This window comes from Manis pentadactyla, chromosome X, assembly GCF_030020395.1.
Source record: "Manis pentadactyla isolate mManPen7 chromosome X, mManPen7.hap1, whole genome shotgun sequence".
Classification (NCBI taxonomy): Eukaryota; Metazoa; Chordata; class Mammalia; order Pholidota; family Manidae; genus Manis; species Manis pentadactyla.
In genome coordinates this window covers 111,600,983-111,626,784 of record NC_080038.1, presented here as the reverse complement: position 1 = coordinate 111,626,784, position 25,802 = coordinate 111,600,983, and the positions used below count along the sequence as shown (strand labels likewise).

The window sequence follows — 25,802 nt, the reverse complement described above, 5'->3', positions numbered from 1 at the left end:
ACAGCACTGGTTATGCAGGCAAAGGTCTCTGTTTTTTCAAAAGTGCACACAGATAAAGATGTAGAGATGAAAGGACCCATATGTCTGGAGTTTCACTTATCACAGCAAGAAGAGGAGGTGGAGCGAGGAAGAGAGGAGGAACGCAGGAAAGAAGGAAGGATGGGAGGGAGGAAAGAAGGTGGATGAAGCAAGTTTGGTCAAATCCTGGTGAACGATGAAGCTCGGTGATGGTTTTTATGGGGGTCTGTTAGAGTTCTCTGGCCATTGTTTAGTGTATTTGAGTATTTTCATGACAAACTTTTTTTTTGTAAAAGACAAACAAGTGGAACCTCTTCACACAAATCGCAGCGATGTAAATCACCCCTTATGTGTGTAAATTCAAGTTAATAAAATGTCTTTCCAGACTTCATTCTGATGCCATAAGAATTCTGGGCAGATTGTTTTTATTTTAGCAAGCACCACTAGTCATAGTGATGGTCCCCCTATATGCGTCCAGGAAAGTGAGGCTCAGATGACTCATGCCACCCCATCTTGCACATCTCTGTGGGCCCAGTGGTGCAGGGTGGGGGCACATGGGTGTTGGGGAAGGAGGTGGGTCCGTTGGGAAATTTCTGAGATGTGCACGGCCTCCTGAGGGTGAGTCGGGAATCTGACTACAGGAAAGGAGGCATTTCCTCAGATTTATTAACTGAACAGGACACAGAAAACAGAATTCACAACTTTATTGAAAATACAAAAACATGCCCTAAAACAGAGGGGCAAGAACTTTGGGCTGCTGAAACTTCAGCGGGCATTTGGGGAATGATGCTTGATGGTGAGATATGAGTGCGAATGTGGCTCAAAAGCACGCAGTGCCACACAGATCATTCCTGAGAAAATGGGGACTTCAAAAAGAACACAGATGGTAAGGCACCAGGCCTTGCCCCCTAAGGCCAGGCACGGGGAAGCCTACGTGGGAGCAACCAGGGCAGAACAGGCAAGACAAGAGGAGGAAAGTCCCGCAGGTTCAGCAGAGGCTGCCCCGGTGGTCCTGGCTCCGGAAGAACCCATATGACATCCAGCTCTTGAAGAATGGAGGCATCGCACAGTCCGAACAAGGTTAAGACCACGGTGCGGCCGAGCAGCACGGGCTGCGGCAATCTAAACCTTAATGGCCTCTGTTGTCTTCTCCAAATGGCCCTCCTCCTCCTGAACCAAACCTTCAATCGCAGAGAAGAAAGGAATTGGTTGAGTACACTGAGCATTTAATGTGCTCCACGTAAACACACAGCAGGCAGTGCTCCAGGCCCGTGACATTTAAACCGCATCCGGACAAGCTTTTCCCTTCCTGCTAAGACTGCAGGAAAGTGGCCACTGTGGCCTCCCTTCAGCGCACCCCAGTGACCGCCCACTGTGTGCCAGGCTGGGGCTTGGCTTTCTGCTTCGACCCTCTCCTCCCGACTGCCATGTCACTTCCCCACGCTTAGAAGCTGAGGAACTGCACTCTGCCCCTGCCGGGACTGCAACTACCCCTGGGATGGCTGTGCCCTGACAACTGCCCTCAGCTGTCCAGCTGCCACTGACCCGTACTCACTAGACCAGTGGCACCCTGCTTGTGGGGGAACAAGTGGGTGCCTTTCAAGTCATACTGAGGGGAACAGCACCCATTTGGAGAAGGCTGTGTTCAGGGTCCACTAAAGAGCCAAAAGGATGAGCCCGTTGAATCTTTCAACAGAAGCTTTCCGCCAAGGATGAAGGAAGGCCCATCCACCCTCTGAAACCTCTCCAGAGTGAAAACGATGGTACCGCAGGGAGGCTGGGTCACGGGGGCCCAGGGAGTTTGTGGCTTGTCTTGCTGGGACACAGTGTCCACCTGAAGCCTGGACACTGCCTTCGCCTTGCAGAAGTCGGGGGTAACGGGTGCTTACGCTAAGTGCGACCAACCTCAGCAAACCTCTTAAACCCTTGCCCAGCCCAGCGTCTGGGGGGAAGGAGGCACACCGCGGTCAGGGCCGTCAGTTCTGCACGCTCCACCCTGTTCCACCCTGCAGACCTTTCTGGGCCCAGGCCTGGGTTGGCTCTCTCTGCTCTGGCTGCAGGTCCAGGATGCAGGGCCATAGCCTCTGTTGCCCAGCACGGTGGGGTCCCCAGGCCCTGCTCCTCCCCCAGGAGATCCCCATGCCCTCCCTCATTCTGAGGGCAAGGACGTGGCGCTGACCTTTCAGGCAGGTAGCCAGCAACTGTGTGGGTCACAGAAGGGCTCCTCCCCAATATCTGCCAACAATTAACAGCCACAAATAAAGCCTGCCCTTCGCACTCCACTGTCCCCTCAGCATCTGAGTTAGGGAACTATGTTGGATCTCACATTTCTGGGAGTTCCTGGTCTGCGCCATTGTCAGGAGACAGAGGGCCCCCCCTCCCCCATCTGTGCCCTCAGATTCGCTCTGCCATCTCAGCATGTGGGTCCTTCTGCTGCATGAACAGGCAGTCTGCAACAGCCAGGGCCAAGGAGCTCGTCTGGGGGAGCCCAGGTGTACTAGTGGTCAAATCTGCATAAACATAACCAAAACGCAGAGCAGGCGACTGAGGTACAGGCCACTACTGGTTCCATATTACTAATCCTGGTTTCTTATTCAAACAGCTCCTGCTGTATGTGCAAAGTAGAGTGTGGGGCAGCCGCCATTAAAATACCGTCGGGGCAAATACTGTCTGAGCTCGCTCATACGTGGGACCTTACAAACAGAGGAAAGGAAAAACAAAATCCTAGAACAGGAGATGAAGATTTGCAGTTACCAGAGGCAGGGCTGCGGGAGGGGGCATTTGGAGTAGGGCGGTCCTCTTCCAAAAGACACAAGCTACCCTTTACAGTGTTAAGTGAGTCCTGGAGAAGGTAATGTACAACATGATGCCTGTAGTTCACACTGCTGTATGGCACACAGGGAAGCCAAGAGAAGAAATCCTAAGAGTTCTCATCACATGCAAAACACACTTTTTCTTTCTTTCTCCGTAGCCTTGAAACACAATTTTTCTTTCTTTCTTTGTAGCCTTATGGTAGATGTTAACTACACTTACGGTGGTAATCATTTCACAACATGTATAAGTCAAGTCCTATTGCTGTGCACCTTAACCTTATACAGTGCTGTATGTCAACTATATTTCAATAAAACTAGGGACCACGTCCTAGGGAAGTTCGGGCAGTAGAGTTTGGAAATGGATGGAAACCTCAGGTCGCTCTCCTTATTTGTTTCTGCCGTGTCCCCTTTCTTCCAGACCCCCACTGACCGAGCACTTTGCCTCCAGGGAGGGGAACCGACTCGCCGGGACGTCAGGGTTGCTCTTCCTCTGAGCTTGCTTCGCCTGCTTGAGGAAGCAGAGGCCTGGGCCTCCCTAGTCCTGGCCTGACCCGCCTGGGAGCCCAGCCCCCGGCCTTAGGCTGCCAGCACCCAGCGGCCTGCTTTGTTGGGCTGCTTTCCTGGCCCCCTGCCTGCCACCAGATCTGCTGCCTGCTTCCTTCACTGCACTCAATATATCTACCTGTGTGTGTGTGTCTGTGCGTGTGTGAGTGTGTGTCTACCAGGTAAAGGATGCACGGATCCAAGACCACGTGAAATTCTCATTCACAGTTTCTTTTAACTTCAAAATGACAAACTCTCAGCCTGAGGGAATCTCGCCGCCACCTCTCAGTTACTGCTCTTACCCATTTTATGGATTAAATTAGAGCCTTAAAATACTTTGATTGCTCGCTCGTTGGAACCTTCTGTTTATGTATCTATCAGGGCCAAAGAGGATGAAGTACATTCGTATATACATATTCCTGTATACAAGGAATGGTATATTATGGCAATTTGTTTTTCCTTTAGGAAACCAGGTTCCCCTGGTAATGGGAAATTTCCAAATGCTGCCGTTCATCTGTCCTGTTTGGCACCCACCAAATCCCCAAAGTTCAAAACTTATTTCCTAAATAGGAAGAAGGCAACAGAAACACAGGAATGTCAGAAAGCGTAGGACAAGGGTGTCCAAGCCCCGCAGCAGGTTTTAGAATTGCTGCCCTGACTAACTGCTTTTTCGGGTGCACTCACCTGCACTGTGGCTTCAGACACATCCACGATTCCTGCAAGTTCCTGTCTGAGGGGACAAAATCACAAGTGTTCAGCGTTTGGACTAGTGGATGAATTTAAGTATAGGATGCGATCTCATTAATACTTTTTCCTTTTCAGGGAAATGTCAGTGATTTATTTTATGGACCAATTTCTGCAGTAGGAAAACTCACACCATGTCAAGATTTACAGTGAAATTAAGTCAACACAAAGCAGTTAAGAAAAGCCAAGTGTCCCAGGAAAAGGAGGCACGGTCCAAGACCACATGAAAATCTCATTCACAGTTTATTTTAATGGTACGAACTTCAACATGAGTAAAACCCTCGGCCTGAGGAAATATCGCCCCACTTCTCAATTACTGATCTTACCCCTTTCTATGGATTAAATTAGAGCCTTGAAACACCTTGATCGCTCACTCGCTCGACGTAACCCTCTGTATCTGTGTGTCTATCAGGGCCAAGGAGGCTGAAGTACATCCCTGGTAGACGTGAATGGACGGCACAAACTCTCTGCAGTTCACTCTCTGGTTCTGCTTAGCTTCCATTTTTCTGTGAGCCGCTGCCCCCATCCTCTGCACTACACTGTTCTGTACTATCCAGGCTGAAGCTTCCTTTAGGGACAGTTTTACCTCAAGAGCGAACGTTATGGAATGCAGAGAAATTACTAAATCATGATAAACGCTTTTCAGATGCAGCGCAGCGTTTACAAATGTAAAAGTCAATACCGAAACGACCCACAGTGAACTGATTTATCAAAATGTGAAAGAAAGGTAGGGACCCTGCCCTGATTTGCCCCTGCCGCGATTCTAGCACAACAGAGGAGCGCGGCTTGGTTTACCTCAATCCTGTGCACAACTATTTCCCTTGATTCCCGAAAGGCAGGGCCCTGACCCCCACCCTAGGACCCAGGTGTACAGGAGGGGACCCCAGCAGTCCTCCAGGTGGCTTTTAGCTCGAAAGGGGCGGAGGCATGTGGGAACCAAACGGGCCCCTGGGGCAGCCCACAAGCCCGGGGGTAAATTCGCGCCAAGCGGGGCTGTCGCTTACCGCAGGGCCGTGCTGGGATAGCCAGTGTGCTGGAAAACGTACTCCATTAGCAGCAGTTGGGAGTACGTGCAGGGGTGACGCTGGGCCCGCTGCGGCTCTTCTCTGGGCTCTGGATCCCCGATGGCGGCCTGCGCGGGCTGCTCCTCCTGCCCCGCCTCTCCAGGCTCTCTAGCTTCACGGCTGCCAGTGCCAACGGCCTCGAGGTTTCGCACCTCCACCAGGCCAGGGGCTTGGCCGCCATGGTCGCCGCCGCCGCCTTCTTGCTCTCCGCCTTCCGCAGGCCTCGCTTCTGCAAAGGAAGAAAGCCAAAGGTGAAGATCAGGGCGCTGGGGCCCAGGCTGTGGGAAGGAGGACATGAGGGGCAGCATCTAAGGGGTGTCCTGTCCGCCCGCCTCCCCCATGGATTCTTTCTTGGGAGTTGGCTGCAGTACATGTCCCGTCTGGCACCGACCACGCAGCTCTTCGCGGTCGTCCTCGGCTTCCCGTCTGCGAAAGCGGGCAAATTCGCGGCGGCACGGGGGCAGAGGCTCCATGTCCTGAGTGCGCACTCGAGGAGGCTGTGTGCGTCTGCAGATTCTGCGCTGGGCTCTCCTCAGATTCCTGGGACACAGAAAGCGCCAAGATGGCGGCCAACCTCCTTCCCCTTCCTTCTGACGCCTAGAAAGGCTTACAATGTGTCTAGCTGTACACGGGCTATGGTTTTTGCAACAACTCCTGGGGATGGGGGCAGGCCGAGGTGCGCATGCGTCCATCGACGGTTACAGTGTATCTAGTTGTACCGGGGCTCTGATGTTTTGCGACACTTCCTGGGGCTTGGGCCTGCCGGGGGGGGGGGGGGGGCGCCCACCACCTGCTCCATCGCCTCCTCCCCAAGGCCTCCCACGACCCCTGCCACTCTGAGGCTCTCGGGCGCGGGCGGCTGGGCTGCTTCCGGAGGCGCCGCTGTGGCCGCCACGCTGACGGCTGAGGCCATTCTGGTCCCGGCCGGAGAGCCAACGCGCGAGCCAGAGCGGCGGCCCGGCGGGGGGCGGGCGGCTCTCCTGGGCTCGGCGCTCCTCGACCAACTGCGGCGCTTCCCCGCGGAGCATCCCCTTCACGGCTGCGCGAACCAGGCTCCGGAGCCGTTGTAGCCGCGACAATAGGGGGCGCTCTCGTGAGCGGGGCCTTGGCGTCCCGAACCTGATGCCACGCTCCCGCCCGAAGCCACGGAAACCCGGCCAACAGTTCCAGGCAAGCCGACAGACTGCAGCCCAGCGCAGTCTCTCTCCCCGGCTCCGGAGGAAGCAAACACACAAGCCAGCCCCTCCCCCTCACCTCTCCGGTTCAGACACGCCCTCACTTGCCCAGGTAGTCACCCATTGACAGTGGGGTGAGCTTCTCTCCACCCCCGAGGATATGCAAATGCACCAAAGCCAGGCCAGACACCCGCGAAATGTTACAATTTTACCCACGATGCATTTTTAAATGTTTTTTATTTACACCCACTTATTCTTTTATGTAATACTATGTTAGTTGTAAAACGGCGATTGGCATGATGAAAATTGAAGGAATTCGTACAAGTCCCAAACAGAAAGAACAAATCCACTCACATCTCACAAAGATGAAATAATCAGGGCTGATATCGGTGATATTCAATGCTGGTTGATATTCTCACAGACATCCCTACGCACACAAGTATAGAGAAGAAAGGGTGAATGGATGAGTGTACACAGAGAGAGAATCTAGTAAGACTGGAATCATACCGCATATGCTTCTAAAAAATAAAAAGTACTAAATATAAAATTTACTTCATTTAACAGAAGACAAAGAAAGAAAAGAGATAGAAAGAACTGCTGAACCTGAGAAAAGTATTTCTTGACCACAAGAGACATTAGTCTCACAAAATTCCCTTTTCTCCAGGCTCCAGTGAGCTTGTCCCTGAGACATAATGTTTCTTAATAGTCTCCCAAGATGCCCACCTATCATTAAAAACAGCTGCAGAAATGTGCCAACAAGTGCAATTAGGTCAAGTGAGGCCTGCTTCATTACCATGGGGCCTCCTGTCCTGGACACTCGTGACGTCCTGGTCCTCACTGGTTAGAAATTGGAGATCAGAACTGGGCAAGCAGAGTGAATCGCTAAAAGAACCAGAATATGTGACTCCTTAAGCGAGCTTCTTTCCATTACGCCACATATGCCTCAGGGTATGCGGTGGCGCTAAGATATATATTATGGAGTAATATTTCTGAGGACTTCCTCTGTAGCTAGACATGGTGCTAGGTACTTAACGTATGTCATGTCATTTACTCTTCTCATCAGTTCTATGACATAGGTATTGCTATTATTCCCATCTTGTAGACAGTCTCCACACAGAAGTCCTCCCTAATGTATATATGCATGCATATACATACACATATATTTACTTATATTACATAGAATATATTTATACTTTACTTACATATAATATCCATATATATACATACACTTACTTATATACAAGGACCAGAAGTATTTTTTTCTTTAGAAAATCACATTCTCTGGTAGTGGGAAATTCCTACAAGCTGGGTTTTACATATCCCATTTTCCACCCACGAAGAGCTAAGGTTCAAAACTTATTTTCCAAACATGGCTAATTGTTTTTTGTTCAATATTATTTTCATTTATACTGACCTGCCTGCTGGCTTCAGTCACATGCATGCATCTTGCAAGCTCCTTTCTGAGCGGAGAAAACCACAAACATTCAGCATATGAAGTTGTAGATGAAATTAAATACACCATAGTCAGTTCATGGTTGCTTTCATTTATTCATTTTTTATTTTTTTAAATTAAGGTATCATTGATAGACAGTCTTACGAAGGTTTCACAGACAACATTGTGATTTCAACGTTCATCCATACTACATGATCGCTTTTAAATACTCAACCCACAATACCTCTCCCCTTGTATATTACTCTGTAGTACCCAGATGGTCTTCTCTCCACACTAAATTTAAGGGGCACCAAAAACTCAGGATTCTGGATAAATGACGCTTTTTGCACGACTTTTAAAAATCCAAATTATTATTATGAACGCGTTAACAAAAACTTGAAGATAGGATCTGACCCGCCACTTGCACAACCAGCCATGCCTTACTCTTCTCACCTTGATCATGACCCTGGCTCCAATCAACCACTGTATTCAAAAACCTGGCTTCTGCTGAAGTGTCCCTGCTTCATTCATTTTAATGACACATGAAAATAATTACCTTGGTGCCCAAGGGCAGGAGGTCTCCCAGTTGCCTTGGGACCCCCAACTGGCCTTTGGCTTAGGAAGGGAGGGAAGAGGCTCCGAGAGAGAGAAAGAAGCCTGGGTCCAGCCAGTGCTCCCTGGAAAGTGAGCGTGCCTGAGCATGCTGCTTACCAAGCCAGCATGGCCAAGTAGGGAATTCGTTGTAAAACGCTCTCCCACTCCTGTCGCTGCAACACATGAAAGTGGGACGGTAGAGGGTCTGCTGCCTGTCCCCAGGCTGCCTGGGCTCCAGCCCACCGTCCTCCCAGAACACTCCATCCACGGGGCTAGCAGCTCCCACGCCAACATGGCCCTTTGCTGGTGCTCCTGCTCCTTCCTTAGGTTTGCACTGTATTTCCTCCTCGTCTTCTGATGCAATCAACGAGATCACAGGAGGTTTTGCATCTGGAAAGGGGGAAAGGCAAATAGACAAATGCTCCGCTGTCCCACGGAAAGTTTATTTCCTATTGTTGGCTGAAGCACCTGTCACCATCCAGGCACTGACCATACAGCTAATTCTCCCCAGTACTCATTGACTCCCGGGTAGTCATTTTCATCCCTGCTGCACCAGGGCAGAGACTATCTTCATGTAGCCGTGCCTCTCTGCAGACTCTGCGTGGGGATCCATGGCAACCCCAGGCTGGGGTCCACAGGTGTAGCCAGCAGCCCAGTCAGGTGCTCTAGGGGTGTCTGGGCGCAGTGACAGTGTGTGGGTCTCAGGTTCAAAGCACGCGTACTACATGTTAGTCACGGGCTACTCGCTTTTTCACTGCCAGTTGCAGTAGGTGGGGCCTGCTGGTGCATGCATGTTAGTGGGCGACCATCAAATATAAAATGTTGTTCATAAATATAAAGAACCCTTACAAATATAAATTTTATATGGCATTTGAATGCATGGTAAAAAACATATTTGCTCTTAGAATCATGTGCACTACTAAGAAATCTTACAGAGAATGCCCTTAGTGGTTCTTATCAACTTCAAAAAAGTTTTAGATGTTTTTGCATTTTATATGTTTATGTAAATATAAAAACACTTAGGAATAACTTTGTTTTATATAAAATAAATATAACCAACCTAAAATTTTTATATTCAGAATTATTGAATTCTTAAAATATGGGCATATTTACATTTTAATATATAATTAAAACCTAAATGTATGATTAACATAAAATGTATTTAGAATATAATTATTGAACTATCAAAATATAAATATTTAAATTTTTTATATAAATAAAATCTAAATATATAATAGAATATGGTAACATAATTTATAATTTTCTATTATGAACATTTTGTATATTATTTACAAATGTTTTATATATTTATGCATACTAAATTTATAAATATATACCATATAAAAGTATTTTTTAAATGTTTGAGGCTCACTAGATTTCTTAAAGGCATTCTCTTTATAGCATTTCTTATTAGTGCACATGATTCTAAGAGCAAATATATTTTTCACCATTCATTCAAATACTATACAACAATTTATTTGAGCATATATCCATATACACCAAAAATGTGTTAGAAAGACACTAGAAACGTCTCTGACCAATGAAATCATAAGTTGAGGAAGAAGAAGGGTGCCTGTAGGGTGTGTGGGTGTGTACTGAATGGGGGATCTATAGTGCAGCTCAGCCAGGTACACCCAAGTTAGTGGGGTGCCTGTCCAGAGCACGGGGCTTTGCTTGGTTTTACAAGCTGATTTGGATACGAAGAGGAAAGAGAGGAGACCTCATTCTAGCTCTTGGAACAAAGTTTGGAGATGTCTTTTGACCCAGCCCTCCATATCCAGCAGCCAGTAACGTCAAAGGGGCTAGTAATTAAACTGAAATGATTGGCCTGGAGGCTGCTTGCTTTAAGTATTTGCAGTGATGCTGAAATCAAAGCCCTCCATGCAACCTGTAGCTCTAGGGGATGGATCTTGGGGAGAGATTTGCCCAGCACTCTGGATGGTCACATGCAGTCTGGAAGAAACCCAGTGTGCCCCTTGAGAAAGTTTAAGTGCTCCAGAGTTTTACAAATGAAATCCACGTCAGAGGACAAGTACAGATCCCTGCCCAGTGCCAGATACTTGGGTTCTATCCTCAGCCAAGGAAGAGTGAGGAAGGAGAAAAAGCAATGAAGTAGGGTAAGAGAAAAATAGGAAGAGAAAGGCCACCAATAATGAGAAGAGGCAGTTAGGAGCACAGGTCCAAAGCCTGGCTCACTGTGTGTCCTGGGCCAGTACATGAGCCTGTCTGACTCTCAGCTTCCTTACCTGAAAAATGGCGATAATGACAGTGCCTACATCATAGAGAGTTTTCGTGAGGGTTCAATGACTTAATGCATGTAGCTTCTTTCTGCAACTCCAAACATCCAGCTCATTAGTATATCTTAACTGCATCTCAAAAACACATCCCCACACCTTTCACTTTTCCCACATGCCTTAAATCTAACCACTATCATCCTAAAGCGGGGCGTTGCATTAGCCTCCTGTCTCCATGTTTTCACCTTTCCTGCCTATGACCCTTCTCCACTTGGGAGCCAGAGTGATGTGATGGGTAAAATGTGAATTAGACTCTGTCATGCCTGCAAATTATGAGTCATATAGTGCTTGTCCTCCTGTTGGACCCAGAATAGGCACGTAAAACATGGAAACTATTATTTCATTACTATTTTCTGGCTCCTAGGGATAAAGTATATAAGGCTCCAGAAAAAGAACTGTTGATTGACATAAGCACTCTTCTGATACACTTGCTGGCACAGAGCTTATACATGAAGAAGCCAACATAGGCTTATTGGCTGAAGCACACTGGTTAAAAAAAAAAAAAAAAAAGACATGATACAAGTGTCATTTTCACACGAAAATGTCCCTATCTTCACTGAACACTGCCAGAGGATAGCAGTCTCTCCTCTCTTGGACCCTTGTGAATAAAAAATATGAAAGTGACTGAAGTAGGAAATGTGAGGCTGCACAGTGTAATGGTCATTTAGGAAGTTTTATTGTCATCAGCGCAATTCATCCTCCTAACACCCCATTACAACTACTAGTTAAAACTGTTATCCCCATTTTAAAGATAACTAAACCAAGGCAAAGTGAGAATAAGCAGCTCGTCAGAGTAGCCAGAGAGCAAGTGGCAAACAAAGCCAGCATTTGGAAGCCAGCAGTCTGGCTCCAGAGCCCTTGATCTCCCAATCAGATCTGTCACATCAGACCATGATTCCTAGCTACTTTCGCTTGGAATAGAACACCACCTTTATTTTAAAATAAAAATTAAACTACATCTAACTTAAAAAGTTGAAGTAAATACTGGAATAGCTGGTATGGAGGTAGAGCAACACTCACCTAGAGGAGAGGGACTGGAGGTTAGATAACAGTGGAGCCCACTGTGGAAATCTGTGGAAGGACACACCCCCTGTGCTGTCACAGATTTCCTAACTAGTCTATTGCAAACCATGAGGAAAACCCGTTGGGTCTCTCGTGTAATAACTGATTCAAGGTTGAAAATCCATCATCAATAATCTAGCCAAGAGGAGGGGAGGCCTGCTAATCCCCAAGTGCCAGCCTGCAAAGGAAACAATTTGGTTGAAGTCAGAGAGAGGTTGTGGGATTGCCATCCCTGGACATCTTTTTAAAAGTGAATTAGTCAGTCACCACATTCTAGCTGAATTTTAGGTGTCCTCCAGAAATATGAAATGGGAGGCACTTACCCATTAGGCGCAGGAGGTGAGGTGCCTCAGCTCCATGATACTTACAAGGACCCGCAAAAATGGTTTCTTTCATAAAACGATGCTGAAGACACTGGTGGCTGCCACGGTAAAAACAGGGTAAAGGACATAAAATTCCAAGCCTAGGGCCCACTATTAGAAGCCACTTTAAATATTTGGGATATGAACACCACTGGAGCATCTACAAAACACGTCTTGAAGGGAGAACCACCGAGCCCTCAACCTGGCCCGGATCTTTTTTATTTGACTATAAATAAAATGTTATTTTTTCCTGAGCAAGAGGTCAGGATGTTATTTCCAGGAAAAGGGAGGAAAGGGGCTAGTTTATATAGGGAGGAGGAGGAGGAGGAGCAGGCAGAAAGGTGGAGGATACTCACCTGGGTTCACAACAGGAGCCCACCCAGCACAGGGAGCACCCGAGCCTGTGTGGGGAACATAGCAAGATGCTGGAGTGCAGTGCAGCGGAGGAAGCATCCTCCCCAAGGGAATTCAGATCGTGTACTCCACTATGGAATCCACTGTGCAGTGCAAGCGTTCTTGGATGCACTAAGCACGGGGCTGGGATCTGCACCTGCACTCTGATGCAGATTCATTACTAAAACTTTGGAGAACTTGAACTTTGAGGGACGCTTTGGGTTTCTTGCAGAGCACACCCGACCCAGAATGCTCTGCAGACCCAGCCTCAAGCTCCTGTGCCGACACCCTGGGGAACACGGTGGGCTCTGCCTTGAGTGCACGTGCAGAAAATCAGGAGGAAACAGCCCCCTAATTAATCATTTCAGCTTATTAACTCGTAGCATATGCAGGATGCCAAATGTGGAGGGTTGGACCGTAAGATGGTCTCCTAACTTTTCACAAGGGCTCCCCATAGTTGGTGTGAGGTCTCATGCCTTCCATCTCTCCCCACTCCCGACCCCTCCCCAAAATCGGCTTGCATAATCTCGCACAACAGACACGCCTCCTGACTCATTAGTAAGCTGAGCTGTAGAGCCCTGACTCTGCACACGCCCATCCCCCCACCACACGTCCTTCTCATAGCACCCCTTGTGGCCACGCCCCAGCCGCTTTCGCGCCGAAGCAAGTCCCACTCACTACAACTGGCGGGAAAGAGACAGCCAATAGCAGTCGTCTGAAGGGGTGTGGGCAGGCCTAGAACCAGCCCCAAACCAGTTAGAACCGGTAGCTGGCGCCAGAAAAAACGTCTGTGCCGGCCGCTCTGTTCCTGGCCAGAAGTTTGTGGAAGCGCACGGCTTTTGCCTTGCTCCAGCCATGGAGCGTCAGCCCAGCGGCAATTACTATGACCTGGGCATCTACTATAACCTGGGCTACTTCTGCCTGGGAACATACGAAACTGGAGTAAGATCTGGATTCGTGCAGGGTGCAGCATCAGACGAGGAAGGAGGTGGCCACCCTGGCGAAGGAACTCCAGACCTCCCGGGCGATTCCAACCGTGAAGGTGACGGGAACCGTGAGGGCGACGGGAGCCACGAGGTCGACGGGAGCCACGAGGGTAGTGGGGGTGGCCAGAAGAATCAACAGCCTGAAGACCCGGCTTGTGCGGCGGCGGCTGCCGAGGCTGCGCTGCCCCACCGTGGGAAGCGACGTGCCTGGCGCGTTAAATTCATGCCGGAGCAGGTGCGGGTGATGGAAAGCATTTTTGAGCAAACTCGGTACCTGGACAGGCTCACAAGGTAAGTGGCTTGCTCCAGGGAGCACTCTGTTCTTCAGGAGGTTTAGGTTCATTTCCAAGCACCTTTGTCTCTCCCCCAGCCTCCTCTCTCCCTTCCTAAGCCAAAAAAGCCACCTGTGCCCCAAGGTTGGGGGATGAGAATGCCTTCTGTGCAGCAACAGAAATATTTTCACACAGTAGTTATGTGAATCAAGTCTGGAAACTGGTTGGTGTTTTTTTTTTAATTGTAAAATATACGTAAAGGCAAAATTTAGTATCTCTGCCATTTTTAAGCCTACAGTCCAGTAGTGTTATGTACGTTCGTATTGTTATATGACCGCTCTCCAGGACTCTTCCTCTTGAAAACTAAGAAGTCTATACGCAGTGAGAAACTCGCTGTTCGCCCACCCAGCTCAGCCCTGGCACCCGTTTTGTACTCTCTATTGCCGTTAATTTGACTGAGTGCCTCATGTAAGTGGAATCAGTTTTTCTTTTTGTGACTGGAGTTTTCCTCTTAGTGTAATATCCTGAGGCTTCATTCATGTGGTAGCATGTCTCAGAAGTCTCTTCCTTTTTAGGGCTAATATTCTGTTGTGTGTAAATGCCATATTTTCTTTACCTGTCCCTTTATTAATGGGCACTTGGGTTGCTTCTGCCTTTTGGCTGCTGTGCATAATGCTGCTGTGAACTTGGGTGTGCAAGTATCAGTTGGAGTCAGTTTTCGATTATTTCAGGTATAAACCCAAAGGTGGAATTGTTGGATTGTGTGGTAATTCTCTTTTTAATTTACTTTAACAACTGCTCTACTGTCTTCCGTAATGGCTGCACTGTTTTACATTCCCACTAGCAGTACACAACGATTCTGATTCTCCTTAGTTTTCGACACTTGTTATTTTGTTTTTTTGATATTAGTCATCTCAATGCATGTGAAGTGGTAGCTCACTGTGGTTCTGATTTGCGTTTTGCTGTTGATTGGCGATGTTGAGCATCTTTTACAATGCTTATTCGAGTCCTTTCCCCATTCTTATGGTTTATAAGACTTTTTTCCTAATTTTTTTATTATGGTGTCGTTAATATACAGTCACATGAGCAACATTGTGGTTGCTAGATTCCCCCCATTATCAAGTCCCCACCACATACCCCATTGCAGTCACTGCCCATCAGCATAGTAAGATGCCAGAGTCACTACCTGTCTGTCTTCTGTGTGCCATACCGCCTTCCCCGTGCCCCACCCCCACATTATGTGTGCTAATCATAATGCCCCTTAATCCCCTTATCCCTTCCTTCCCACCCACCCTCCCCAGTCCCTTTCCCTTTGGTAACTGTTAGTCCATTCTTGGGTTCTGTGAGTCTGCTGCTGTTTTGTTCCTTCAGTTTTTGCTTTGTTGTTATACTCCACAGATGAGTGAAATCATTTGGTACTTGTCTTTCTCCGCCTGGCTTATTTCACTGAGGTCCATCAGATCCATACCCTCTAGCTCCATCCACGTTGTTGCAAATGGTAGGATTTGTTTTCTTATGGCTAAATAACATTCCATTGTTTATCTTCTTTATCCATTCATCTACTGATGGACACTTAGGTTGCTTCCATTTCTTGGCTCTTGTAAACAGCGCTGCAATAAACATAGGGGTGCATGTCTTTTTGAATCTGTGATCCTGCATTCTTAGGGTAAATTCCTAGGAGTGGAATTCCTGGGTCGATTGGCATTTCTATTGTTAGTTTTTCGAGGAACCTCCATACTGCTTTCCACAATGGTTGAACTAATTTACATTCCCACCAGCGGTGTAGGAGGGTTCCCCTTTCTCCACATCCTTGCCAGCATTTTTTGTTGCTTGTCTTTTGGATGTTGGCCATCCTAACTGGTGTAAGGAGATATCTCACTGTGGTTTTAATTTGCATTTCTCTGATGATTAGCAATGTGGAGCGTCTTTCCATGTGCCTGTTGGCCATCTGAATTTCTTCTTTGGAGAAGTGTCTCTTCAGATCCTCGGCCCATTTTTTAACTGGATTATTTGGTTTTTCATTGTTTAGGCACATGAGCTCTTTATATGTTTTGGATGTCAACCCCTTATCGGATATGTCATTTATGAATATGTTCTCCCATACTCTAGGATGCCTTTTTGTTCTACTGATGGTGTCCTTTGCTGTACAGAAGAAGCCTTTTAGTTTGATATAGTCCCACTTGTTCGTTTTTGCTTTTGTTTCCCTTGCCTGGGGAGATATGCTCATGTTGGTATTCAAGAGATTTTTGCCTATGTTTTCTCCTAAGAGTTTTATGGTTCCGTGACTTACATTCAGGTCTTTCATCCATTTTGAGCTTACTTTTGTGTCTGGAGTTAGACGGTAATCCAGTTTCATTCTCTTACATGTAGCTGTCCAGTTTTGCCAACACCAGTTGTTGAAGAGGCTATCTTTTCCCCCATTGTATATCCATGGCTCCTTTATCATATATTAATTGACCATATATGCTTGGGTTAATATCGGGACTCTCTATCCTGTTCCACTGGTCTATGGGTCTGTTCTTGTGCCAGTACCAAATTGTCTTGATTACTGTGGCTTTGTAGTAGAGCTTGGATTTGGGAAGCGAGATCCCCTCTGCTATATTCCTCCTCCTCAGGATTGCTTTGGCTATTAGGGGTCTTTTGTGATTCCATATGAATTTCAGAACTATTTGTTCCAGTTTCTTGAAGAATGCTTTCGGTGTTTTGAAAGGGATTGCAGTGAATCTGTAGATTGCTTTAGGCAGGCTGGCCACTTTGACAATACTAATTCTTGGTACCCAAGAGCATGGGATGAATTTCCATTTATTAGTGCCCTCTTTAGTTTCTCTCAAGAGTGTCTTGTAGCTTTCAGGGTATAGGTCTTTCACCTCCTTGGTTAGGTTTATTCCTGGGTATTTTATTCTTTTTGATGCAACTGTGGATGGAACTGTTTTCCTGATTGCTCTTTCTGCTAGTTCGTCGTTAGTGTATAGGACTGTGACAGATTTGTGTGTACTAATTTTGTATTCTGCAACTTTGCTGAATTCAGATAGTAGTTGTACTTTTGGAGTGGATTCTTTCAGGTTTTTTATGTACAGTATCATGTCATCTGCAAAGGGTGACAGTTTGACTTTTTCCCTCCCAAACTGGATGCCTTTTATTTCTTTGTGTTGTCTGATTTCCATGGCTACAAACTGCAGCACTGTGTTGAATAAAAGCGGGTAGAGTGGGCATCCTTGTCTTGTTCCTTTTCTCCTGATGTTTTATTGTGGCAAAATACACATAAAATGTAGTGTCTTCACCATTTTTAAACATACAGTCCAGTAGTGTTATGTACACACATATTGTTGTATAACTGATCTCCAGGACTCTTCATCTTGAAATCTGAGAAGTGAGTACACTGTGAGCAACTCACTGTTCCCCCAGCCCCCTCAGCCCGGGCAACCGTTTTGTTACTATCTGTTCCCATGAATTTAACTACTCTGAGTGCCTCATGGAAGTGGAATCATAGTTTTTTCTTTGTGGGACTGGCTTTTTTCACTTAGCATCATATCCTCAGGGTTCATTCATGTCGTAGCGTGTCCCAGAAGTCCTTCCTTTTTAGGGCTAATAATATTCCATTGTGCGTAAATACCATCTTTTCTTTACCTGTCCATTTATTACTGGGCACTTGGGTTGCTTCTGCCTTTTGGCTATTCTGAATAGTACAAATATCTTCCCAAGACCATTTTCAATTATTTTGGGTATATATGCAGAAGTGGAACATTGGTGATCATAGGCTAATCCCATTTGTAAATTTTGTTTTTTCCTTAGCAGCTGCATCATTTTACATTCCCAAGACTTCCAATTTCTTCACATCCTTATCAACACTTGGTGTTCTGGTGTTTTGATAGTAGCTATCTTAATGGGATGAGGAGGAAATCAGTGTGGTTTTGATTTGCATTTCCTTAATGAATATTGATGTTGAGCATCTTTTCACGTGCATAGTAGCCATTTGTGTGTCATCTTTGAAGAAGTGTCAGTTTGGGCCCTTTGCCCCTTTGTTAATCTGGGTGTTTCTTTACTGTCGAGTTGTAGGAATTCTTAATATATTCTGTATAGTAACTCCTTATCAGATACATGATTTGAAAATATTTTCTCCCATTCCATGGGTTGTCTTTTCACTCCGTTTGTGTCCTTTGATGCACAGAAGTTTTAAATTTTGATGTAGTCCCATGTATGTGTTTCTTGCTTTTGCCACCTGTGCTAGTGGCCCTTTTTAGTAAATAAAATTTTAGTGGAATCAGGGAAGGAGAGTGAGGTACTGTCATGCAACCCCAGTTGATGGATTGTTCTTTTATTAAAAGTTGTGATAATTTGTTCATTAGACTCTTTGCATTAATTTTTTTTAAAGGTGCATTAAAATTATTTTTCTTGGATACTGAGTTGTCAGTGCCACCTTAAATTTTGAGGGGAAGCCATCTAAAAAGGAAGCCTGGGGCCGTAAATGACAGAAAAGTTTACTTGGGCGGTCTTGAAGGGAGACTACAAATTTAAAACAAGCATAAAATGTACATATTGAATGTTATCCACAACTGCGAATACTAAGACATTTGTGGTTTTCTCTCTTCAGAAGCCAACTTGCAAGATCCATAGGTGAGACTGAAGCTAGAGTGCAGGTGAGTACAACTGCATGGCAGGGCAGCCGTTCTGAAGCCTGCTTTGAGGATTGGACGCTTTTATTCTAGGCATTCTCACATTCGTGTTTTTGTTGTTTTTCCACTGGCAAAGAACTTTTAACCTTAGGGATCTTTGCAGGTGGAAAATGGGATATTTAAACTCCAGCTTATGAATATTTCCCATGACAAGTGAGAACATGATTTCTTAAAGAAAAAGGGAAAAAAAGGAACTGCTTCTATTCTGTGTACAAATCTAAATACATATATTTTACAAACATATAGATATGTAGATCTATATATACATATAGAATATATAATACCCATATACATATATATGTGTATGTTCAATAACGTTCCACTCATTCTAACAGTGGTATCCTGTAGGGAACACTTCTGTGTAGAGTGGGACTCATCCTAAATTTGGAAGTACTCAAATTAATGCACAGAGCAGGTTATGAGAGGGTTCAGTTGTGCTAAATCACTTAAAACCAGACATAAGCTGTTAGAAAAATGAGTGTGTTTATAAATGGGGGAGTGAAGGAGTAACTTTTAATTAAGCTGAGACAGAGGAAGATAGCTTAAAAGTCCGGTTGCCTGATTCTCTCACTGGTGTTTTTAAGTGTTTGGTAAGGCAGCGTAGAGCGGCAGCTCTAAAGTTCAATTTTCTTTAATTCTTTGATGTATCAACCTGAAGACATTGCTAGAATAGCCACATTATGGTGAGAATGGGAAGAAAGTTTTGTAAGCTTTGAAAATTTGCCTAAAGAATGAAGCAAGCAAGAAGAATGTTGAATTAATATTAATTTGACCTAACAAGGGAGAAACAGGTCAGGAAAAGAATTACATATAGTCAAAATAGGTCTTTACAGACACCATGCAAATGCAACATTATGAATCTACTAAATGTGCCAGTATTCTCTTGAGGAATTTCTAACATCTGAGGAATTTATTTTTTTCCATTGTGATGGTACTACTTTGAAGAGGTGAATTTTGTGGAATCTGTTTGGTGGGGGAGGGAAGGATGGCCCTCCTTTCAGGGTAGATTCATAGCTGTGTTAATTTCAAGTACTTTTCATTCCCCCAGGAAATGATACTTTTTTTCCCATCTGGGACAAATGGGCGGCCAAAAAAAAATAAAAAGAACCCTAAGGTTTATCAAAGAGGTATTTCCCCCCAAAGAAGAAAAGAAAATCGGTATGAGTTTTGAATTCATTAGCTTTGCTGCAGTGCACATTTGAGTGCAGTGATGAACAAAGAGCTGAAGGTCTGGCACTGGGAGTGCCTGAAAAGCAGCCCCACACAGCCGACCATTGAGTGCTGGCGTCCTAATGCCAGAGGCTGGGCTCACAGGCCTGGCTCGGCTTGGGAAGGGTGGGAGGAGGTTGGGAGCAGTTTCTTAGGCCGGCAAGGCATATTGCAGAGGATAAGGAAAATGTAATGCTTGGTGAGTAGCTTGCCCCCCGCTCCGGGTTTATATAGTGTTCTCTCACTGGCGTTCTGAAGGCAATGGGAGCCACGAGGAACCACAAATCAGGAAAAAAAACGTCAGGGTTCTCATCTATTTCCAAACCCTGCCGCATGCATTTCCATGAGAAAATTAATACACAGTCTTCCTCCTTTCTTTTGCAAATAGAACTGTTTGGTGAAACCAATATTGGGGATAGAGACCTAATATCAGCCCAGACCGCTACAGCCAGCTGTGGGCTTTGGTTATGTTTATGGAGATTTGACCACTGGTGCCTTTGGATCCCGCAAAAATGAGCTCTATCACACTGGCCTTTCTTAAACATGTATTCCTGCGGCAGAAAGACTGCAAATACTAAGACAGGAGAGCGGAAATGAGGCTTCAGGCAGGGAAAAAAGGCCCTTTGTGTCACATAAAATTCGCAGTTTGGAAATTTCCAAAAGGATTTAAGTACAATGTAAAGCCCATTAACTAGGACACTGAGAAGATAGTGAAGTTGGACTGACAGTTTTGCTCTGTTTGCAAAATTAGTTGGCGGATATTTAGGGAGGAGCCATGCTACAACCCCTTAGCCTCATTGTTGTCACCTATGTTCCTAAAATGCCTGTTCCACGTTCTTGCCTTAAGAATAAGGGATGGGATTGGGACCTCCTGGTTGAGTAGCAGCGCCTAGGATAACCTGCCATGCTGGACAACAGCGGCTGTGGTCCAGGATCCTGGAACTGTAGCCAGAGCAGAGTGGGCTGACCTGGTCCTGAGCCCAGGAAGGTTTGAAGGGTGGGGCAGGTTGGAGCATGCAGAATTGACAACAGTGACCATGGTGTGCCTTGAGATGGTCTCGACTTCCCTTAATGCTGCAGGTTACAAGAATCAAGGCAGTGTCCAAGATGTCAGCAACTCTCAGGTCCCAGTTAGACAAGCCACACACTCCTCAGGACCCTATGGCCAGGCCTCCCTAAAAAGGGGCAGACTGCGTTTTAACTCTCGAGAGGTTTCAAAGGACTCATGACCCCTAGGACATCCATGAAGGAAACCTTGTCTAAAAATCCATGTTCCTTCCTATTGATTATTTACTTCTCACTGAAGATAGATAGGCTTTTCAAATAGGGAGCTCTTCCCCTCAATACGAATTTAAATAGGGCCCACTACTTACAATGTCCAAATTCCCCCGCACACAAGCTGACCCTATCCCTAGTGAGGAAGGGGCAAGAGGCAGCTGGACAGCTGATGATCCACTGTCAGGATACAGACCTTTCTTTATCCTGTAATCAGGCCTGGGATCAGCAGCAAGGATTGGTCCAGTTAATAAGCCAGACTTCCAGCCAATACCTGGAAAAAACACTAGAATATTAAAATTGGGAGCACAGAGACAAAGTAATAAACCTATTCCAGAGCTTGGCACATAGCTGGAGCTGAGGGTGAGCCGGAGGGAGGGGGTGTGGTGCTAACTTTGCGGAGTTATTTTAGCAATAATTAAATAGTTTCTCCTGATGCAGTTTGAAATTCGAATGGCAGATATAAAGTTGCATGCTGTGTTTTTTCTATGATGGCATTAACTGTTTCATATACTAAACCAATCCTATTTTCCCTCTGATTATAGATGTGGTTTAAGAATCGGAGGGCCAAGTACAAGCGAAATCAGAGCACCTCGTGCCCAGGAACGCGCCAGCTGACCCAGACCACCCTGCCATCGTAATGATGGAGGGGCCCTAGAATCCTAGTTCCAGAGCTGGAGCACAGATGGATGCTTCTGGCGCCATGGGCCCATGGGCCACCCATGCTGCCCATGCCACCCTTATCCCCTCCACACTTGTGTTATCAGTAAAGACGTACATTCTCAATATATCTGTCTCTGTGTACCACATGGGGCAGGTAGGGTATGAATGGCAATGGGCAAGGAAATGCCGTTTACACAGAATGACAAGGAGGCCTCCTTTCATGAGGGACATCCCCGAGTCACTGTCAGTAGGCCCTGCATGTCACAGACGTTTCCCAAGTGCCTGTGATGAGTTTGCAGCGGCCCATATATTCTCCTCCATCCCTCCCCCAGCACCCCATTTCATCCCCACCCTGCCCCTCTGTGACCAGAAGGAAGGGCAAGATAGGACGAGGGGAGTCCTTAGTCAGAGAGCAGTGTGTTTCCAGACAGACCAGCTCCATTGGTGCTGACAAGGTCAGGCTGCACACTGGACTCTAGGGGAAACGTCCTAAGAAGCTCCTCAAGGCGATTTACGGGAAGGTGGCTACCAAAATTCATTCACCATGACCCAAATTCGGTTCACTACCCTCAGCTTTTGTGGGGGAGATTGGGAAATAGAAGTGACTCAGGCACTTGAAAAGAAAGATGAGAAGCAATTCCATCAAGGCCAGAAAGGGCTCTTCTCCCTTTTCTCCTCTCCTCCCACCAGCCCAGGAAAGCATATTTTCTGGCTCCGAAGCTATCAGGCCTTCAGATGTATGTTGCCACCCTCCACATCCTTGAGAAGATCCCAATTCCTGCTGTTTAAGGAGACCTTTTAGTTTAATGCTGCTCAAAGCAAGAGTAGGGAGACGGTCTCCTGAACAGTGTTCCAGAATAATCCCTCACGGGAAAAAAGTTGTCATACCTTTGCTTTGCTCATCCTGTCTTCTTTGTGTGAAACTGCCAGTGTAAAAACAATGCAAGCATAAGGCTAAGAGGGAAGAGGCCAGGCCCACTTTTTTAAAAGCGTTAGGTTCTTCTCCGCTGAACCTTTGTTTCTGAGTCATAGTCTTTAGCAGCGGGAGGCTTCTTTAATGGAATTCTATGTTAAAATGATGAAGTGTATGACACCCCGTCCCCTGTCTGTCTTTGCGGCACCGTCTCACGAACACATCGTGGGATCGGGACACAGCAAACCCACAGTTCTTGAAGCCATGATCAAAAATTTCAAAAAGGGATTTCAGGGAGAATATGGAATAAGTATGACCCCTGGCAAGTGAAGCATCTGATTGGCCCGCCTTTGATGTGGGGTGGCCTCCTGAGGGGACCCTAGATGTCCCAACAATCTGTCGAGTCTGGCGGGTCATCACTAGAGATCCAGGTCATCCTTATCAGTTCCCATACACTGACTCCCAGTTAGGAGTTGCCCAGACCCTTCCCCCTTGGGTGCAATTTGCTTGCAACAGGCAGGGACAAGGTAGGGTCTTGGTCGCCTCAACAAAGCAGCCCACAAAGAATCAACAGAAGCCTGAGCCGCCACAAATTCTTGCTGGTGATCCAGAGGAAGAGCCAATATTGCCCCCACTTTATGCGCCCCCAAGGCCATCAGCACCCAGCCCCCTGGTCCTGGCCACCCCACCACCATCAGCCTCCCCGCCAACTCCAGAACCAGTGGACCCACTCTCCCCCAGACCAGTAGCCAGACTGAGCCCTTGGCTGGGAGCAGGCGCCCTTCAGATGCCAGCGCAAGAGACGCAGGAGCCTGAAAGGTGTAATAAAGACAGGACCATCCAGCCCAGCCAGTCCATGCTTTACTATCAACCCTTCTCCACAACTATCCTCCTCAATTAAAAATACAACACCCCATCGGAAAAGCCACAAGCCCCGGCTGATCTCATGAAATCCGTCTTCCAAACCCATCGGCCACCTGGAAAGACTGCCAACAGCTTCTCCACAACCTGTTCACAACGGAAGAGAAGAGGCAGCCGGGGTCCTTGATCGGGGTGCATGGGCTGAAATCGCTGTCCCCGAGGAGTGCCCCAAGTGGGACTTTACCACCCATAAGGGACAGCATCAGATCCACCAGTATCAGGACGCCCTCCTTCAGGGGATCAAAGCTGGGTCCAAAAAGCCTATGAACATGACCAAAGTATCTCCAGTCACTCAACAACCAGGAGAGTCTCCTGGGGACTATAATGAGAGACTGTGTGAAGCTTATCGAATCTACACTCACTTCAATCCTGAGTCACCAGGGAGCCAGCAAATGGCCAACACCTTATTTGTAGCTCAAGCCGCCCCAGACATCAGACGAAGGCTCCAAAAACTCGAAGGCTTTGCCAGAATAAATATCACTGAATTGATTAAAATTGCCAACAAAGTATATCTAGACAGAGAAGTTCAGGCCGACAGAGAGGCTGAAAGAAGAACGAAAAAAAAAAAAAAAGGCCCGCCTCCTGGCAGCTGCTCTAAAAGAAAGAAATAACCAAAAGGCAGAGAAAAGCCCACCACCAAGAGGGGGAAAGCCGAGGAACCCCCCCCCCCAGCCAGGGACCAGTGTGCTTACTGTTAAAAGAAGGGGCACTGGAAGAACGAGCGCCCCAACCGAGGCAAAGCCCCGAAGCCCAGTCACTACCGGAAGGAGCCTCACGGGGAAAGGCTCACTGGCCTGGCAGGAACAGACTCAGATTGACAAGGACTGGGCTCTCTCACTCTCGGCCCTCATGAGCCCACGGTCAGAATGAAAGTGGGGGGCCAAAACATGACATTTATGGTTGACACAGGGGCAGAACACTGTGGTCACAATCCCTGTAGCCCCCTTCAGTAACAAGACTGTTACTATTCTCAGAGCCACGGGGACAAAAGCAGTCCAGCAGCAAGTCTGGTACTTGGGCTTCCTCCTCACCCAGGGAGAAAGGGCACTAGGGCCGGAGAGAAACAATGTCATTATCTCCTTACCACAGCCCCAGACGAAGAAAGGCCTACAAGAGTTCCTGGGGGCCGCCGGGTTCTGCAGAATCTGGATTCCTGGATTCTCGGCAATGGCAAAACCCCTCTACAGCCCCCTGGGGTGGGGGTGGGGGGACAGACCGAGAGCCCCCTGTCTAGACAGAAGAGGCAAGAGCCATCTTCCTAGAAAGAGAGGCTGCTTCAGAGGCCTGCCGAATATAAAAACGCCCTTCAATCTCTTCGTACATGGAAAAAAAAAAGTAGCTCTCGGTGTTCTGACATAGACTGTTAGGCCCTGGCAGCAGCCGGTTGCATACCTGTCAAAGAAACTGAACCAGATTGCGGCAGCGTGGCCACCCTGCCTCAGGATGCTGGCAGCCACAGTTCTATTCATTAAAAAAAGCAGGTAAACATTTTCTAAATCAGTATTAGCTGATCTCATAAGAGCATCAATCTGCAATACTCAGAAAAGTTCTTCCCCAGTTGTTTGTAAAATACCACAACATGCACAGAAAGTCATATTAGTATATTACACTTGCGTAAACTGCTGAACCTGCTAGTGGCCTGGAAACCACTGCCCTGACCCACCCCGGCCCCGTTAGTACTGAGGAAAGCAATAGCTGAAGCTTAAAAACGCACCTGTAACCTATTTCTGGCACATTGTCTGAGGGCATCTGACTTAAGGAGGCTGAGATTTATTTTGGCAGTTATATAGAGTAGGGAATTTTGGAGCATGAAATACTTGTAGGAAGTTGGGAAGCTCTGAACAACCAGAGGGTACCAGGAACTCTTGGATCCTTTTAATCTGTCTGAATATGAAACGAGAGGGTTTTTCTTCATCAATTGCTAGGGTGGCAGTAGTCAGATTTAAAAGCCATATGGTTCTGGTACTTAGGAAGGAAAGCCTGTACCTATGATATACTACATAAAACCTAAGTTTTAAATAACATATGTCTACTACTATCCAGATTCTGGTGTATTGTCAATATCCCCTTCAGATCAGACAGCAGGTCTCGTGGTAATCCTCCTGGGCACGTCTTGATCTCACTTGTGAGAAGGCTGCAAGGCTGCTCCCACCCACCTCAGTCTAATGCCTTTTAAGCTTCCAGAGTTCCACCAATGAATAAGTGCTTATTCTGCACTGGGAATTTGAGTTTCTAAATGAACATTATAGTAACATTATTTCCAAATAAACATGGTTGAAACATGATTTTGATGGACTGCAATGTGAGAAATCCTCTATTCTTTTAAAGTTAGTAATAATGCTATTGTTCATATTGTAATATTTTCTTCTATTTGAAAATTGTTTTCCAATAATTTA

The 25,802-nt window shown here is 46.6% G+C and overlaps 2 protein-coding genes across 2 annotated transcripts; one reads left to right on the top strand and one right to left on the bottom strand.

Moving 5' to 3' along the window:
- Window positions 1-727: 727 nt before the first annotated feature.
- Window positions 728-5,993, bottom strand: LOC130681953 (rhox homeobox family member 2B-like). The gene is made up of 4 exons (XM_057495838.1): window positions 5,574-5,993; window positions 5,123-5,411; window positions 4,059-4,104; window positions 728-1,199 (listed from the first exon to the last, which is right to left on the bottom strand). Exons 1-4 carry the CDS (start codon window positions 5,872-5,874, stop codon window positions 927-929), a joined length of 909 nt encoding a protein of 302 aa, XP_057351821.1. The 5' UTR covers window positions 5,875-5,993; the 3' UTR covers window positions 728-926.
- A 7,356-nt stretch (window positions 5,994-13,349) lies between these two features.
- Window positions 13,350-21,675, top strand: LOC130681811 (rhox homeobox family member 1-like). The gene is made up of 3 exons (XM_057495387.1): window positions 13,350-13,771; window positions 18,344-18,389; window positions 21,455-21,675. Exons 1-3 carry the CDS (start codon window positions 13,350-13,352, stop codon window positions 21,548-21,550), a joined length of 564 nt encoding a protein of 187 aa, XP_057351370.1. The 3' UTR covers window positions 21,551-21,675.
- Window positions 21,676-25,802: the final 4,127 nt, after the last annotated feature.